The 18,238-nt window shown below is 38.2% G+C and overlaps 1 protein-coding gene and 1 non-coding gene across 3 annotated transcripts in view; one reads left to right on the forward strand and one right to left on the reverse strand.

Moving 5' to 3' along the window:
* Positions 1–167: 167 nt before the first annotated feature.
* trnak-cuu (transfer RNA lysine (anticodon CUU)) lies at positions 168–240 on the forward strand. The gene has a single exon. It is a non-coding gene; the product is annotated as a tRNA-Lys (tRNA).
* A 3,974-nt stretch (positions 241–4,214) lies between these two features.
* The window catches only part of dennd6aa (DENN/MADD domain containing 6Aa), a 79,324-nt gene continuing 65,300 nt past the window's right edge, over positions 4,215–18,238 (reverse strand). The window contains exons 15-20 of one of the 2 annotated variants that reach the window (XM_072280448.1): positions 17,503–17,592; positions 14,344–14,397; positions 14,138–14,247; positions 9,308–9,410; positions 7,979–8,053; positions 4,215–4,990 (exon numbers count right to left, since the gene is read on the reverse strand). In XM_072280448.1, coding sequence (XP_072136549.1) covers positions 4,859–4,990; positions 7,979–8,053; positions 9,308–9,410; positions 14,138–14,247; positions 14,344–14,397; positions 17,503–17,592 — 564 coding nt within the window. In that variant the 3' untranslated portion in view covers positions 4,215–4,858. The remainder of the gene's footprint in view (positions 4,991–7,978; positions 8,054–9,307; positions 9,411–14,137; positions 14,248–14,343; positions 14,398–17,502; positions 17,593–18,238) is intronic. The other variant, XM_072280449.1, reaches the window with a different exon arrangement.

The raw sequence follows: 18,238 nt of genomic DNA on the forward strand, positions 1-18,238 counted from the left end.
AGTTCTATTCACATGGCCTTTCCTTTTTTTTTGCTTTACCGATTCATCTCCCCGTGATTGTTACGGTCACTTTTCTGCTTAGAAAGGTGAAAAAGGATTGAAATGATCTTACCTTAATACGGTAATACATTTACTTTGTGCCATTTGGTCAACTTTCTAACGTAATAGCCCGGCTAGCTCAGTCGGTAGAGCATGGGACTCTTAATCCCAGGGTCGTGGGTTCGAGCCCCACGTTGGGCGTTAATTTTCAGAGATTTTAGGTGTTGGGAAAATTCTGGAGTCAAGCATCTATAAAAAGAGGGATATGGTGAGACCCCAGGATAACACAAGCCCCTTGTCTCCTACGTTACAGATACGTTACCTTGGTGCCATAACATCAACTGCTATATTCTTTCTCTCAAGCCTTCACATTATTCCCAGTGGTTAGAAATAACAATAACACTCCAGTAGGGGCTTAACCAGTAATTTGTAGATATTTATAATTTCCTTGCTTTTGTATTGTGTGTATCTAAACTTCAAAGCCATAGATATAATCTGCCTTTGAGTTAGGTATATAAAGCTGGAGCATTTGAAATTGTACTGTTTGGACGTAATTTCTGCTTACCAAAATGCATCACTAACATTTCCACACACTAGATTTCTTCTGCCAGCTGACTGCCTTTTTTTTTATTGATTCATGGCTGGCAGGCAAGGTCAGCATTTTTTCACCACCCCTAATTTAATCTGAGCTACGTTCTTAGTCCAATTAATGAAGATCTCCTAAAGTATATTATGGAGTTCTAAAACATTGGATTAGAAAGGATAAAGGAACCGAGGCAAAATTGTAAATCATAATAGTGTGTGACAGGGAATGGAAATAATAGGAGCTGGCAGTGTATATTTGTGCAAAACCATCTTAACCCATTTTTAGCTCCTTGATATTTCTGTCCAACATGATTCTGAACCACTCTTTGTTCCAACAGTATATATCTTTTCCATCACCAATGTTTACCTTGAATATCCTCTAGAATTATTCACTGTGATGTATTTTCCTCTTAGTTTAATAAGAAGTACCGTGAGTTACTAGAGAGACCAGGATAGATGTTACCAGGATAGAGTGGGTGAGGTGACTAAAGGCTCGGGAGAAAATTCTAATCTGAGATGGATTTATAGAAGGAAAAGACCACTTGGATATTTTCATGGGGAGACTAGTGACAAGGGTGACTTATTACTGGGCTTCACTGGAGAGGAAGTCTAAGGAAATGGGGACCACAGGGGTAGAGATGTAGGGAGGGCTAGATGAGGATGGATTGATGGATTTTGAGGGTTAGAGCATGACAACAGAGGGATGTGAGAGTTAACCAGGATGGATTCATTAGGACACAGTACTTTCTAGTGCGTTAGATTCACATGAAATGATATTGACTGTAATAAGATTCACTGTGTGGGATGGTTCATCTTGCTGTGTGGGATGGGAGTAGGTTGTGGAGATTGGGATGGTGTTCTAGATTATCATGTGATGGATTAATTCAATATTGAGTTGTGCCAAGATAGCTTTTCAAGCTGCAATCTTGCTGGGCAGTTGAAAGGGATATTGTGTTGGATGGACTTAACAGTAGATACAGTATTGGGACCACTACTTTTCACATTGCTTGTCAGTGATTTAGATAATGTAATTGTTGGCTTTGTGGCAAAGTTTGTGGATGATACAAAGATAGGTGGAGGGGTAGATAGTGCTGATGTAGCAAGACTTAGACAAATTGGACGAATGGGCAAAAAGGTGGTAGAATGGAATACACGGCTGGGAAATGTACGATAATATATTTTGGTAAAAGGAATAGTGTGGACTATTATTTAGATGGGGAGAAGGTTCATTTCCAGGTTGAGTCTGTGGTAAAGAAGGCAAATGCAATGTTGTCATTTATTTAAAGGGGAATAGAATATAGAAGCAAGGAGATAATGCTAAGGCTTTATAACACACCAGTCAGGCCGCAGTTAGAGCATTGTCAACAGTTTTGGGCCCCATATCTCAGAAACGATATGTTGTTATTGGAGAGAGTCCAGAGGAGGTTCACAAGGATGATTCCAGGAATGAAAGGGTTAACATATGAGGAACGTTTAGCAGCCTTAGGCCTGTACCCACTGGAACTTAGAAGAATGTGGGGGTGGGATCTCATTGAAACCTACCGAATATTGAAAGGACTAGATAGTGCGGATGTGGGGGGAATGTTTCCTATGGTGGGGGTATCCAGAACTACAGGGCACAGCCTCAAAATTGAGGGGCGACCTTTCAGAACAGAGGTAAGGAGGAATTTTTTTAGCCAGAGCATAGCAAATCTGTGGAATGTTCTGCCACAGACTGCAGTGGAGGCCAAGTCCATGGGTACATTTAAAGCGGAAGTTGATGGTTTCCTGATTGGTCAGGGCATCAAAGGATATGGCAAGAAGGCAGGTGTATGGGGTTGAGTGGAATCTGAGATCAGCCATGATGGAATGGTGGAGCAGACTCAATGGGCTGAATGGCCTAACTCTGCTCCTGTGCTTATGGTCTTCTACAGTTAATTTAAGTGGAGACATAGGTAGGTACTTTACACTGAGATTAATTTGGTGAAGAGCTGTTCTGCAATTTATTTGCAGCAAGGGGGACTTAAAAATGCAAAAGAAAATTGCAAACTGGACATGAAATTTCAGCTGGACTCACACTAAACAAAAATATTAGTTAATGAAATGTGAGGCTAGGCAATGTTTTTCAAAGGACTAATAAAACAAAAACCAAAATTAAACGTGAAATAAATTGATAAAGCATATTAAAAGGCTTATAATGAACTAGTAACTTGTGAATAGGCTTACTGAATTTTAATTTATCTGTGAACTACCCATGTGCAACCTTTTGATAATAAATGTTAAAATTCTTGCCGAAGGGTTTTGGCCTGAAATGTTGACTGTGCTTTTTCCATAGAAGCTGCCTAGCCTGCTGAGCTCCTCCAGCATTTTGTGTGTTGCTTGGATTTCCAGAATCTGCAGATTTTCTCATTTCCAAAAGCTTAACGAGGTCTTGAAATTAATATTACATTATTTCATCTAAAATTGACTCAGCAACATGCTGTCAAAGCAATGCATTTCATTGTTAAGAATTATGTACATAGAATTCTGATGACGTCCTGAAACTCAACATAAAATGCTGCGGTAAGATTTGGGATCAATTATTCAACAGTAACTGCCAATTCATTGCATCCTGTTGTGGAACAATTGAAACCAAGATAAGGAATTTAGAGACTGGAAGACCATCTATTCTGGTACACAGTATTTCTCAATATTTGGGTTTTGAGTCACTTTGATGTTGAGGACAGGGGAAAAAAGGTACAGTTTTGCCCTCAAATAAAATATTGAGATGTTTATCTCATTCCATGTATGAAATAACTGCCTTAGTTTCTAGCGCATTGTAATAACTGCACTGGCAGTAAGTGTTTTAAATTCCTTGAGAAGTTGCAAAATAATAAGGCTTCTTTATTTAAAGACAAAGGTATAACTTGGTTCTTTCCATAATAGTAAAACAAAATCATAAAGGAAAAACACACATGCTACTAGGAATATGTTTGCACTCTTCCACTGAGTTATGTTTACACAAGTTGTGTTCTTCCAAAATAAATGACCAGGCGACTGAGTTATGGCATGTGCTTATTAAATAGCAAGCACTTTAATAGTTTTACACAAAAAGTATACAGTATATTAGATAGAAAACTTAACTGCAAGAGAGATGGGAAATCAAATGTAACCTCTCCAGCAGGAAATGCAAAATATGGAAGTCTATGATAAGATAAATTGAGCTGAAAGAATACACTTGGATGGTAATTGAGGTAGTTGGCAGCATTCACTTTTCTAGGTTATTGATCCATAATTTTGGATTTATAATATAATGCACACACACCCATATTTGTGGATGAATCCTTTGGATATATGCAAACCAAAGTCTTGGTTTCTAGATGTGAATATTGAAAAATATTCTGAAAGAACAGCAGATAATTTTGTGCTCATGATTCTTCCATAAAAACAGCTGCTATTCAAATATTGTGTTGTTGTTTCTACAATATTTGACGGTGCAGAATAATAGTATGTATTTGCTAATGCACTATTATGATACGCCATGAAGGTATTTATAAGATTCTCATACTTGGTATTTCAAGGGAGAGCAAATCCAGGTTTCGATTATTTATCAACAAAACAAGCAAAATGTATTAAAAATAGTGCAAAGTTTATTAGAAATTTCGTAGAGTTGACTTAATGCTTTGGTAAAAACAAAGCTTGGTCATTTTGATGTTGACCAAAGCATGCTTGTGAATATCCTGATTTCATTCTTAAAAGTTAAACCTCATTTAAATACAAATACTCATAATTCTACAAATTAGTAATTTCTTTTATATGAGAATAGACATTTATATAAAAGTGTAAGTAAATTAAAATATGTATTTGAGCAAATAACCAGTGCTGGCCTTTGCACAGATTTTATATGAATACATAGTCTGCATTACAAATATTAGTAGTAAAACTTCCCTCCATTATTATACACTGGGAGTACAATACAGACACCAAGCTTATTACTTGGCACCACATTGTGAAACATGATTGTTAAAATAATCAGAAGCATTTTAAACACATACACACTCAGTTTAAACAGTGATTTGTTAGTTTGTTCTACTTCATCGCTATCCCATGCATTACACCCATCCTGATGAATCTTATGAAGAAGCTATATTCTTCATTCCACTTGTTCTTTCCACTTCCCACAGTTATTTTTCTTCCCACGTTATCTTCAGTACTATCTGGAATGTGTATTTGTGCTTGTTCTAGTTAAATGCCTTTAAGAGGAAGCATACAAAGATCATGTTGTGCCATTTTTTAGCAGGATGCTTTGCAAGTCTTCCGGCAGTGATAAAATTATTGCTTCAGTGTGCATTTGCAATTTCTTCAATGTGTCTTGTTTCACAGGAAGGTGATGTTGCTTGGCTTGGAGCTTAATGGAGAGAATGTGTATTAAGAAAATCTCAGTATTCCATACTCATATAACATAACACATTTCAATAATGAAACATATAAGTACAAAATATTTCATGGGAGCAATTAATTTCCTGTTATATGGTGTTATCAATTATTCCATCTTAACAGTTCTTTCATAATTATTTTGTGTGTGATTTTAGTTCTTCCTGCTTTCATTTCCAAATATAGAGCTACATGTTTTGTAATCAAACTGAAAAACAGTGGCATAGAGGCTGGTTTGTGCAGCAACTGTTCCATGGTCAGAAACAAAAAAAAAGAAAAATCAGTCATTTATAAAATATTCATTGACAGGAATATAAGCATTAATTATGCTAGCACTTCTTTCCTAGGCCTAATTGCTTTTGAGAAGGTTGTGGTGACCAGTGTTTTGAACTGGTGAAGCTACTTGTACAATAGTATAGAGTGATGGTTTCAGAATTTAGAATCAATGATGACGGAGAAACAGCAACATATTCAAAACCAGCATGGTCTGACACTTTCAGAAGAACTTGCAGGAGGTGGTATTCCTGCACACTTGATTATAGTAGGGGAATAGTGGCTGCTGTTGGAGTAGCTCAGAGAATACCTGCAGTAAACATGTAACGGTATAACTGGCAGGAGAGCAAACCAGTGTTGGAGGGAATTAACTTTATAGGGTGGGTGGCCAATTAAGTGGTTTAATGGTGTTGTCGGAGATGCTCACATCTTGTCAATTGGAGGGTAATTTGTCACACTCCTATTTTATGGAACGTAGACACTGGAAAGGGTAGTCATTTGCCACAAGTCACTGACCTGAGTATTTATATCAGAGTATTTATATCAAAGTCACTGATCAGAGTATTTATATGACAGTTCCAATTAAGATTCTGATGGTGGGTATTCAGCAATGATGTCCTTGGAAGGATAGACAGTTAACTTGCTTATGTCGGAGATGGCCATTGTCTAGCATCTTTATGGTATGAGTTACTTGCTACACCAGCACAGCTTTAGATGCAAATCAAAAACTCTAGATGATGGAAATCTGAAATAACTTAGCCTGGAGAATTGAAAATCATCCCCACTTCTGGCCTGGTGATGGAAGGAAGTAACTGTATGTATCTAATCATATGCTGCTTTCAGTTCTAGGTTACTACCGCCTACTTTAGAAATCTAGTGAATATAAAGCCACTTCCATCAAAGCAAGACCCTCGTGTTCTTCAGGATAAAAGCCTTCAAGCTACAGCTCATTGCTATGCATTCACACAAGCCTCCAGAATTTACTGCAGTCTCTTTTTGACCTATGAATTTTGGCCAAAGCTATTACCTGAAAGCTCCTGATGACACATTTCGGTCATTACTTTTGCTCAGTTTGTTCCTGAATGAACACAATTGCTTGACCACACTATCTTTATCATTAAAGCATCATCAGGGATGCATCTCACCCTAACCATGGACTTTTTACTCTCCTCCCATCCGGTAGGTGCTACAGGAGCCTCCGCTCCCGCACCAGCAGGCACAAGGAAGAGCTTCTTCCCTGAGGCTGTGACACTGCTGAACCTCTCATCACAGCGCTAAACAGTATTGCATCTGTATTGTACTGTCTCAGTACTTTTATATTTGTGTGCTGTAGCACTTTATTTATTCGCAGTTATTTTGTAAATAACACTATTTGCATTTCTGGTCAGATGCTAAATGCATTTCATTGGCTTTGTATCTATACTCGGCACAATGACAATAAAGTTAAATCTAATCTAATCTTTGTTTGTCAGCTAATGGTGACAGGAAATTTAGAGGTCATGACTGACAAGGCTAGCTTCTTGCATTTAACACCACTTTATAATCCCCATTTGCAAGATGTTTGATTTGTGTTGTTCTGTATATATGGTCAGACCTGTTCTTTGTATTGATGAGTAACATTTTCATTTAAATTCCATTTTAAATGCAGAAATTTCACATGAAAGTTTGAGAAAAACTACACAAATACAGCAGTTGGTATAGATATTTTGGATTTGGTGAAGGCCTGATCGGTATATGCCAAGCTCAGGAATGCAATACACTTGCCACACACAATAAACTACAAAGTCTGACTGTAACATCGACGAAGATTTTTGAAATTAAAACAGAAAATGCTGGAAACACTGAGAGGGTCAGGCAGTATTTGTGGGAAGATAAACCGAGTTACAATTTCAGATCAAATATGCTCGTCACAACTGCGTTGCAGATTTCTTTCCCCCACTTTTATTGATTTGATATCTACTGTCGGATGCCTTACACAGATTACGTATCTTAATTTGCCACTGTAAATTGCCCTTAGTGTGAAGCCAAATGAAATTCTGGGAGGGGAGCTGATGGAATTGAGGAAAATTAATTGGGATTAGAGTCATGGGTAATCGATGAATGTTTGACAGTGAGCAAATGGTCTGTTTCCACACTGTATTTCTCTCTGACTATGACTCTAAAGCATTACCTGTCTCAAGTGGAACAATTAAATATGGAAATCAGTATTCTGTAAACAAATAAATGTCAAATTGACACGTTATGTAATTTTAATGAAGACTACACAATGCCACAGGCACGGAAAAAGATTGTGCTTGAGACTGAGTGTCACAGAGCAGTAGATGTGATTCTACAGCACATAAAAATAACTTGCACCTCCTAAAGTCAACATCTGCTCAGTGTGAAAGGAGCCCAACTATGATTAAAAAGTTGTTTTACCCAAGCCCCTATCAGTACACACCAATCATTACACTGCAAATTTAAAATATATTTTATCACAAACATTTACTTCACGTGAATAGGTTGCACCTGCATTTTTCATACCATTCTTAAAGTGGAGTATTTGCTTATTTTTTTCACCTGATACATTTATTTATCACTGTAAATACACAATGTTCTCTTATCAGTATGTTATGGATCGACATTACTTCTAAACTGAAATTCCGTAAAATTGGTCTTTAAATAAAAAATGGCATCAAAATTTACTTACTAATTTCTCTTTCAATTTTAGTACTAAATCCACTACCTCAACTTCAGTATGCTTCTGAATCCAGATCAGTAAATCCTAGGAAGGAACAGGTCATATTCAAATTAATCTGAAGACATGATTTAAGGCGCCTCATGAACCATCGGAATATCCAGTAACAAGGATAGATACTGGTTTTGCTTAGAAATCAGGGATCAGCAACGGACATAATCTACTCTCTTCAAGATCTGTGCTGGCACTTCCTGATCAACTGAACATTTTCAGATGGTTGGCCAGTCTGTCCCGAGCAACAGCCTGCCCTGGTCCAACTACCAGTGCCTCTACTTAAGACCACAAAATATACTCTAAGAGCAGAATTAGGCACTTGGCCCATCGAGTCTGCTCCACTGTTTAATCATGGCTCAAGGCTGCTTTATTCTCACTCTCAAGCCCATTCTCCTGTCTTCTCCCCATAACCTTTCACACCGTTCCTAATCAAGTATCCATCAACCTCCACAATCAATGAACTGGCCTCCACAGCCGTCTGTGCCAACGAATTCCACAGATTAACCACCCTCTGGCTAAAGAAATTCCTCATCTCTGTCCTAAAGAGCCGTCCTTCTATTCTGAGGCTGTGCCCTCTGGTCCTAGACTCTTCTACTTTTGGAAACGTCCTTAGGAGGCTGAAGAATTTTCACATGTCCCTCTGACCCTCATCAATTTTTATTGATGCGCCATTGAAAACATCCTATCCAGATGCATCACAACTTTGCAGGGCTAATACTCTGCCTGTGGCTGCAAGAAACTTCAGACAGTTGTGATCACAGCTCAACACATCACAAAAACCAGTCTTCCCTCCGTGGACTCTGTTTGCACTTCTCACTGCCTCAGTAAAGTAATCAGCATAGTCAAAGAATTCCCTTTCACCCCCCCCTCCACACACACACGAGCCAAATCAGACAGAAGATATGAAAGCCCAAAAAACCAGGCTCCAGGACACCTTCTATCCCACTGTTCCAAGATTATTGATCAGTTCCCCAGTATGCAAGATGGATTCTTGACCTCATAATCTTACCTCGTTATGACCTTGCACCTAATGACTACTTGCACTGCACTTGTTAATAAACTGATGTGTATGAATGGATTTGCATACTGACCCTCAGTAAACATGATCGTCATAAACCCATTTATCAATTCACACTCCTCTTTCCTAACATTAAAAAATGGCTGACTGGTCTATAATTTCAGTTTACCTCCCACTTTTCTTTAACAGATGAACAACCTACTGTACAACAGAACAAAGTATTGTTACAAAGCACAAAACATAGACTACATTTTATTCCCTTTACTTACTGCATCACATAAGGCCTCTAGGTGCAAAGCCTCCAGTTTCTGTGTCATTTCCTTCCACCTTGACCGGAACCAACCATCAAAATTTGGTGATTTCAGGAATTGCCTTAATTGAATAAGAAACAAATGTAAAGAGAACAATAGAGCACTGGATGAATATTGCTGTAGACAGTGGACATTTTTGAGTTTTATTTTGTCAATCATAAAGTTAACAGGAAAAGTAAACCCTTGATTCTGTTTGGGAAATGGCCTGTTAGGATGAGCACCTTGAGTGACGTCATTATTGACAAATAACAACACAAAATTTGTTTTTCGTGGCCCACGTTCCTTAATACCTAAATTTAAAATTATCATTTGGGCTGGCACCAACCATAATGATGAGAGTCCAAACTTCTAGTTGCTATAGGATGTACAAGAAGGCCAGAGTCGCCTCTACTTCCTGAAGAGACTGGGGTCCTTTGGAGTATGCAGGCCTCTCCTTCACATGTTCTACCAGTTTGTTGCCACCAGTACAGTCTTCTACGTGGTGGTGTGCTGGGGCAATGGCATCAACACGAGTGATGCCAACAGGCTCAGTAAACTGATTAGAAAGGCTGCCTCTGTTATAGGATTCAAACTGGACATACTGGGGGCTGTGGTAGAACAAAGGACCCTACAGAAAATCCTGGCAATTCTGGACAATGTTACTCACCCTCCGCATGCAACCTTGGCTGAATAGAGGACTACTTTTAGTAACAGACTAAGACAACTGCGCTGCTCCAAAAAGCACTATATTAGATCATTCTTACCCTTGGCCGTTAGGTCTTATAATGACTCAAACTATAACCGGGGAGGTGATGATCTCTCTCCTGTTAAGAATTCTCTTCTAATATTTATATCTGTGCACTTGTAAAGCTACGGTGACACTGTAATTTCCTTTGGGATCAATAAAGTATCTATCTATTATTTCTAACTTCATCCCTGACAAGCCTGGCTCTATCAACCCATAGAAATTATTCGGTTGACACATCAACCCACAGAAATAATTCCATTCTATCTGCCCTATCAGTATCCCCAATACTTCTAAAAACTTTGATTTATTCACCCTTCAATTTCCAACATATAATTCCAAGTTTATATAATCCCTCCTTATAATTTCATACTTGGTGTCCAGTATCATTCCAGGAAACCCCTGCCACATTTCCTTAAAACTACAGCAGCTAGCTTTCATTATCAAATTATATTTGTTATTTTCAAAACAAAGATATGTGCTGCCTTTGATTATTGATATTCTTTTTCACTTATATTCAATTTGATGAATCTATTAATATCTCCAAAGTGACTAAGTTTTAACAGATATGAACTACTGTTAACAAATCCCTGCTGGCACTTTCTGGTAAGCTGAATATTTCCAAGTGGCTAATTGTTACACCCTTATCTATAGACTTTCATTTCCTGACAACGATTGTTTGGCTAACTGGTTTATAATTCCTTGGTTTTTTTTTCAACTCAATTCAAAAATTACATGCATAGTTTCTCTAAAGTTAAGAATGGTTTCTGAATTGAAAGAATTTGGGAAGAGTATGGTCCTTTACTCCAACTTGCTTCCTGTAAAACCCCAGAAAGGAACCAGTGAGAATTTGTCACTATTAATTCCTTGGCACGTCCGGGATGCTATTCCTTTACTACAAACAGTGACACACAGTAATTACTGAACTTCTGAGGAAGGGTGTTTTCCCTGAAAATGAAACCAATTTCTCTTTCTACAAATGCCATCCGACTGGCTGTGTTCTTCCAGCAATTGTAGGCAGCCATCAATCCTGGGGGATCATGGGTTTGCGCCTCTGGTGGACTGTGTCCTCTCCAGGGCAGGAAGATTTGAAGAACCGCCTGTTTCCTATGCAGTGGGTTTCCCCTCTCCACGTGACTGATGTGGTCCAAGGGAAGGGCAAGCACCGATACAGCTGGGCACCAGTGTTGTCGCAGAGGTTGCCAGAGTGAAGTTGCAGAGGATTTCTTCCTCGGTGTTTACTCCTAAAGCCTTTCTCATGGGTGGGTATGGTTTAAAATCAGAGTTTTCCTTCTCTAGCAATACTACTTATTAAACAATTATCAATTTGACAGGCACTCAATTCTAATAGAATTGTAAAATAATTTGGGTATTATGGGTACTTGCAAGCATCTTCCTGAGGTCCTGCTACTCTGCTAATTGAGACTTTGGCACTGCCAGACTGTTAGGCTTTCTGGACTATTGGATGTTAAACTTCTAATATGTTGCACACTAATGTAAGTTTTTCAGTGACCCGGATGAGTCCAAAGGGAGAACAGTAACCAGGACCCCACTGACTGTAAGTGGAGTGCATGAAACAGCAGACGAGTCAGATGTTGATCACTTGGAATTTTGGAATAATCAGATTAAGGGTTATTGAAGTTTTGCCATACACATTTAGAATCTTATCTCTTCTTTAATGTTCCCGAATTTTCAGGATCTATACTGATCTGAGAATGAAATTCATTTAGCCAACAATGCATTTTTAACACCACAGGTAGCATGAACGTGCTCAGCGAATGGGATTTAAAAAATCATAACATTTTTCTTGAAACGTGATCTGTAAATTCAATGGGGGATGGGTGTTGTGGGAAGAAATGGACTGAAGGATTACTTTATGAAGATTTTATCTTTTGATTTGGAATCACCTCAACTATATACAAACATTTTACACATTAGAACACAATCAAATGCTCAAACACTGAAGTGTTGTATTCCCATTCAAATAAGAGTAAAATATTAAGCAATTAGAGCACCCACAGATAACAAATATTCAAAGTCACAAGCTACTAAATTTGGTAATGAGAAATACATAAATATTGATACAACTTGAAGGGTAGAGAGGAAAAGTGATTGGAGTGAAGTAGGCACAGAAGGAAACTGGTTGAAGATGTTGACCAAAGTCTCTGGCAGTATACTTGCAGGGATATCTTAATTTAAAAATATATTTTTAATTTTTAAAAATTATTTTACATGTTAATAATTATTCTAATTACATAATAACATTTACAAAAACCTTAATAAAATTCCACTTGATTTTGAATAAACGACAAATCATTTTTGTGAGGCATTGCAAGAACACAAGAGATAAAAGCAAAGTAGAATACTTAGTTCCGAGAGTCTGCTCCATCATCCAACATCGTGGATTTCGCCAGTGTGAAAAGAATCTGTGGATTTCAGCCTCGACTAGGCATCCACAGCTCTTCCGGAGAAAGAATATAAATTATATACAAAACTTTGCACAGAGGTTTCTGTTCATCACTGTCCTAAATAAACCATTCATCTTGAGATCATGTTTTCAAATTCTGGATTACAGTTTCATGGTATCTATCCTATCAATTCCTTCTCAAAACTTGATGCTTCAATGAGTTTCTTTTTCATTCTTCAAAACACTAGTGAGTACAGGCCAATTATAATTCCATCCTGCAGCGTCTCTACATATCACTGGATTGAATCTAAAATACTAAGGCACGCTTAACTTGCAGGTATGGAAGCCAAAATCTTACCCGGCACATTGAATGAAACCTTTGTGAATTCAGTCAAATTAATCCACAAGTTCCCCTTTATCTTCCCTACGTTATCTCTCAATATTCGTTAATGCCTGTTATCTACTGTATTTAACGTCCATTACAGCTTCTCATCATTATCTCAATAGGACACACGTTAGACATTGTACTCTTTTCTCCTTACTTGTTGCATAGAATATTACAATTATGTTTATGCTTTTTGCTAATTTCCTCTCAAGCCATTTTCTCTGAGAACTGTTTATTTTTTGCTGCTTCTCAAAACTTTTCCAAAACGCAGTTTTACCATGATTTTTTGCAACATCTTAAAAGCATTTTCTTTTAGTTAATTATCCCGAACTTCCTTATTGCTGATGAATAGATCATATTTCCAGTAAGGTTTTTATTTCTCAATTGAATATGTACTTCTTTAAATAATGTACTTCATTATTTCTCTACTCTTTTAATCAGTGATTCCCAGTACACCTTAGTCAATACAGCCTTCATACTTGCATATCTCACTTTATAAGAGTTCTAAAGTCTAGTTTCTGAATGATGTTTTTTTGAACTGCAAAAAGATGTTTTCTGTGAAGAAGTCCCTTATTTTAAAGTTATTATTTTCCCATCTCAGTTTACAGATAAAATTCAAGACTGCTTGTTGTAGAGGTCCACGGTCCAATCATTTATGAACAATGCATATTTTAAGTTTCAATCTGAAACCAAACTTCCCTGCTTTGGACTTTTTTTTTTTAAAACCATATCCATTCAATAGTTCATTGTGCATGGATCCTTTTGAGTGCCTTTCAAGGCTTTCCCTTGCAGCTCAGGGTTTGATCCCTCTAATGTAACGTGATTAATGAAGCAAAGATATAGTATTACATATTTTCCATCATATTTTAAAAGGTTTGTTGGATTTTCTCTTAAATATTTCATTCTCCATCATTTTTATGTTTCCCATTTGATTAGGACTTATATTAATTTTATCTGAATACTGATACTGAATTTATCTCTTACTAACTCTTCCTTCAGTTAGTCCTGACGAAGGGTCTCGGCCTGAAACGTCGACTGTACCTCTTCCTAGAGATGCTGCCTGGCCTGCTGCGTTCACCAGCAACTTTGATGTGTGTTGTTCATAGCCACATATTTGCTTTTGTTGAATACCTTATTATCTGTTTCATTAGTCAACTAATTCACGGGGTTGTTCTCTTATTTTACACTTTCAAACACTAATTTTAAAGGCATGGTTACAAAAACATCTTAAATTTTTTAGTGTGTACTGCAAGTTGATCAGTCACTACCTACCTGTAAAGACCTATCCAATCTCCCTTCAACTTGGAGGTGAGTTGAGGTCCTGCTTTTTCCAGTGTTTTCATGAACTCTTCTTCACTGAATGGCTTTAACTGTGGAGGACTCTGAATCAGGCATTAAATAAAAATGAAAATCACAAGTTATAAAGACATGAATAAAAATGAATGATTTTCTGAAGAAGTTTAAAAATCCTCACTTACTTTCCATGGTGAAATACTCTTTTGTAAAGGCATCAAACTGGCTACATATCGTTCCTGAAACAAAATTTGTATAATTCATAGTGAGAAAATACTTAACTAGTTCAAACAATTTCCTCAAAATTATTTTCTTCCTCATGCACTGTATTACATCCAAGTAGACTTAAACCAATTTCTCTAAAATGTGGATTATTTAACTTCAGAACAATGTGGAAATAATCTGGATTAATCACTTACAGAACCCACAGTGACCAACAAATTAAATTTTCTTTTCAAAACTACATTAAAAGGATTAAAATAAAACGGATTTCAAAACAAAAGTTTTTCTTTACCCCAACGTTTTGAATGAAATATTTGACACATGTCTGTGGTGACACTGAAGACTGCAGATGCTGGAATCTGGAGCGAAAAAAAACTAAAAGTGTAAGAGGAACTCAGTGGGTCAGGCAACATTTGTGAAGAGAAAAGGCCAGTCGATATTTCACATTGAGAATGCAAAATGCCAACTGGCTATTTCTTTCCAAAGATGCTGTCAGACTCCGAGTTCCTCCATCATTATGTTTCTTGTTGCATATCTGCGGTGGTCAGCCTTTTAAAATACAGTAACACCAAAATTATTTCCTTGTTTGTTCATCCAGGACTTTTAGTTATTTGATGAATAGATTAAATAGCTATAAAGTTCCAGCTCTGCGAGTGAGGAAAGGAGGTATATTAAATGCAATTTCAAACAATTTAAATTAGGCTTCAATGTTTTTAATGGTTCAAAAAATGTGAACATTTACTGTTCACGCTGACACACGGAGGAATGCTTGTTTTGCTAAGCCACTGTAAGAGCTATTGTCAATGCCACAAGAAGTGCAGAACAGAATACCAGTTAACTGGGGGAAAAAAGTGAAAATACGGACCAGTTGCAAACAAAAGAATTGCACAGCTAGGACAGCTGCTGCCTCACAGCACCAGAGACCCAGGTTCAATCCTGATCTTTTACACTGTCCGGCCGGAGTTTGTCTACTCTCCTTGTGACCATGTAGGAATCCTCTGTGTTCCTTCCTGCCTTAAAATGGTAATTGTAAATTGTTCCTAGTGTCTAGGAAAGTGGTAGAATCTTGAGGGAGTTTGTGAGTATGTGGAGAAAATAGAGTGGGATTAATGTGCTCATGGGTGACTGATGGTTAGTGTAAACTTGCAGGCAGTGAGGCCTGTTCCCTGCTGTATGACTGGCTCTAAAAGGACTCGGGTACTCTGACATTAACTTGATTAAAAGAGTACCAGTGAGAAAGATTATGCAGGTCAAATATTTTCAGTCAGATTTACTTATCACATGTATATCAAAGCATACAATGAAACATGTTTGCATTAACAACCAACACAGCTGAGGATGTGCTCGGGGCAACCTGGAAGTGTCACTGCACATTCCAGTGCTAACATAGCATGCCCACAATGCTCGGCAGAACAACATAGAACACAGAACACAACAAGCAACAAAACAAGCCCCTTTCCTCCCTCCCACCCACACAGTGATGGTCCTCCAATTCCAGAACAGGCCTCTAGGCTTCAGCCATTGGGCTATGACTTCCAATGGACCTATGGACTTCAGTCTTCAGTATCGAGCCCCGGACTAGCTGATAATGGGACCCTGCAGCTCGAACTCTGAGCACACTGACTGACTGGCCCTTGTGCCTCCTGCTCTCATGGACAAGCACCAATCTGGGACGACCGACAACAACGAAAGTCCTTCTTCCCAACGTCCACATTGCTGGCCTTGACTGCGGAGCAGAGGTCCCGATTCCAGATGTCTTTCGTCACCCATCCATATCGCTGGCCTTTGAACACGGACTGGAGGCCTGACCTCTAACTCCTCCACATCTATCTACCCAAATCACAGTCCCTAAACCCTAATCTGACCCCTAACTCTCCTCTATGTCCCCAAATCCATCCCTACAAACTAAAAAAAAAACTAAGTCTGTGTCACGATCTCGATAGAGACTGCAACTTGGTGTCATCTTTAAGTATGGTTTGTATGAAGTATATACACATAAACATATGAACATTATGAAAGTAGGTGCTGGCAGTCTTGAAAAGCATTGAGGTGGTGAAATCCCTGAGGCCTGACTGTGTGGGAAGCAAGGGAACAAAGGCTGGACCTTGGCAAAGATTTCATCAGCCACGGGTAAGGTACTGGAAGACTGGAGTGTGGCTAATGTTTAATTAAGCAGGACTGCAAAAACAAGCTAAGGGAGCCTGACATCCATAGTGGGTAAGTTATTGGGCAGATTCTGAGAAACAGGATCCATCTGCATTTAGGCAAGGACTCATTAGGGATAGTCAACATAGTTTTGTAAATGGAAAATTGTTTCTCAAATTTGATTGAGATCCTTGAAGAAGTGACCAAGAGGATTGCTGTGACCAGGGTGATAGACGTTGCCTATGTGGTCATTTGCAAGGCCTGGAGAGTGCTATGGAGCAGAGAGAGCCAGGGGGAGAAGTACATAGGTTCCTGCAAGTGGTGATGCACGTAGATAATGTGGTGAAGGTAGCAAATAGCTTGTCTGCCTTCACTGGTCTGTGCATTGAGTAAAAGACATCGGTGAGATTTGATTTGGAATGTTATGTGCACTTCTGGCTGCCATGTTGTAGCAAAAATGTGACCCAGTTAGAGAGGATGCAGAAAAGACTCACAAGGATGTTGCCAGGACTGGAAGATTTGAGTTACAAGGAGAAACTAGTTAGGCTGGGACTATTTTTCCTGGTGTGAAGGAGTTTGAGAGATGACCTTATAAGGTTTATAAAATCTTGAGTCACAGACTCCCTCCCACCCTCCACCTCCAGAAGGCAGGGAACTTTAAAACTAGATGGCAAAGATTTAAAGAGAGAAGGGAAAGTTCTAAAGGGGGCTATTAAGTTTATCAACACAGAGGATGGTGGTACATGGGATGAGCTGCTAAAGGTTAGTGGTAGAGGCAGGTACAATTACCACATTTCAAAGGCATTTGGATAAACACATGGATAGAACAGGTTCAAGGAAGGTGGCACAAACGCAGGCAAATGGCACTAGTTCAGACAGGCTCCTTGGTCTGCACGGATAAGTTGGGCCAAAGGGCCCGTATTTGTACGGTACAACTCCTGACATTTTGAAAGCCATTTTCAACTAAGTTAACTTACTAGTGGAATGATGAAGCTTTGAGTCAGTTCCAAGAAGTAACGTCTAAGAATTACACTTTGAGCTTCTGAAGGACGCTTTTGTTGTATCCCCTGTAGGGAGACAAATATATTGTGGTTTACAAGGATATGCAGATTTCCATTTCAAAACAGAATCGCAAATTTTGTCAACATAGTTTATTGATTTAAAAAGTGAATTACTTACACCTCCTGAGATAACAAAACAATTTTAAAGGCACATCCGAGACTATATAATTTAGGGAATATCTAGGTAAGAAATGTTTATGTGGATAATGCAAAAAATATCTTTTATTATTACTTGAGAGTACTTGTACCAGACTTTTAAAATCATATTTCATATACACTGTTTCTGAATATGGTCTTTCACATCTACGTTTTTAGGATGTGCACGATAACTAGAAATGTAAAGTGATAGCGAAGTGAGCTGGTACTTCAAAACTGGAATGGAATCCAGGTCATTTTATGTGGAAGAAATTTTCTTCCTAATATAAAAAAGATTGTGCATAATTGTACATCTAGGCAACCTCAATGAAATTCATAACATCAACTTCTTTAAAAATATGACATCAGGCTAATGTTTACACTGCAGCTGCAGGGACTGAAAAAGTCATTGACAGCAGTTACTGTGGACATTGTTCTGGAATGTAGGAGCATTTACTGAGGCATTGCAAAGGGAATTACTCATCCTCTGTGACTGTGCACCATACAACAGCTCATG

This window comes from Mobula birostris, chromosome 16, assembly GCF_030028105.1.
Source record: "Mobula birostris isolate sMobBir1 chromosome 16, sMobBir1.hap1, whole genome shotgun sequence".
Lineage (NCBI taxonomy): Eukaryota > Metazoa > Chordata > Chondrichthyes > Myliobatiformes > Myliobatidae > Mobula > Mobula birostris.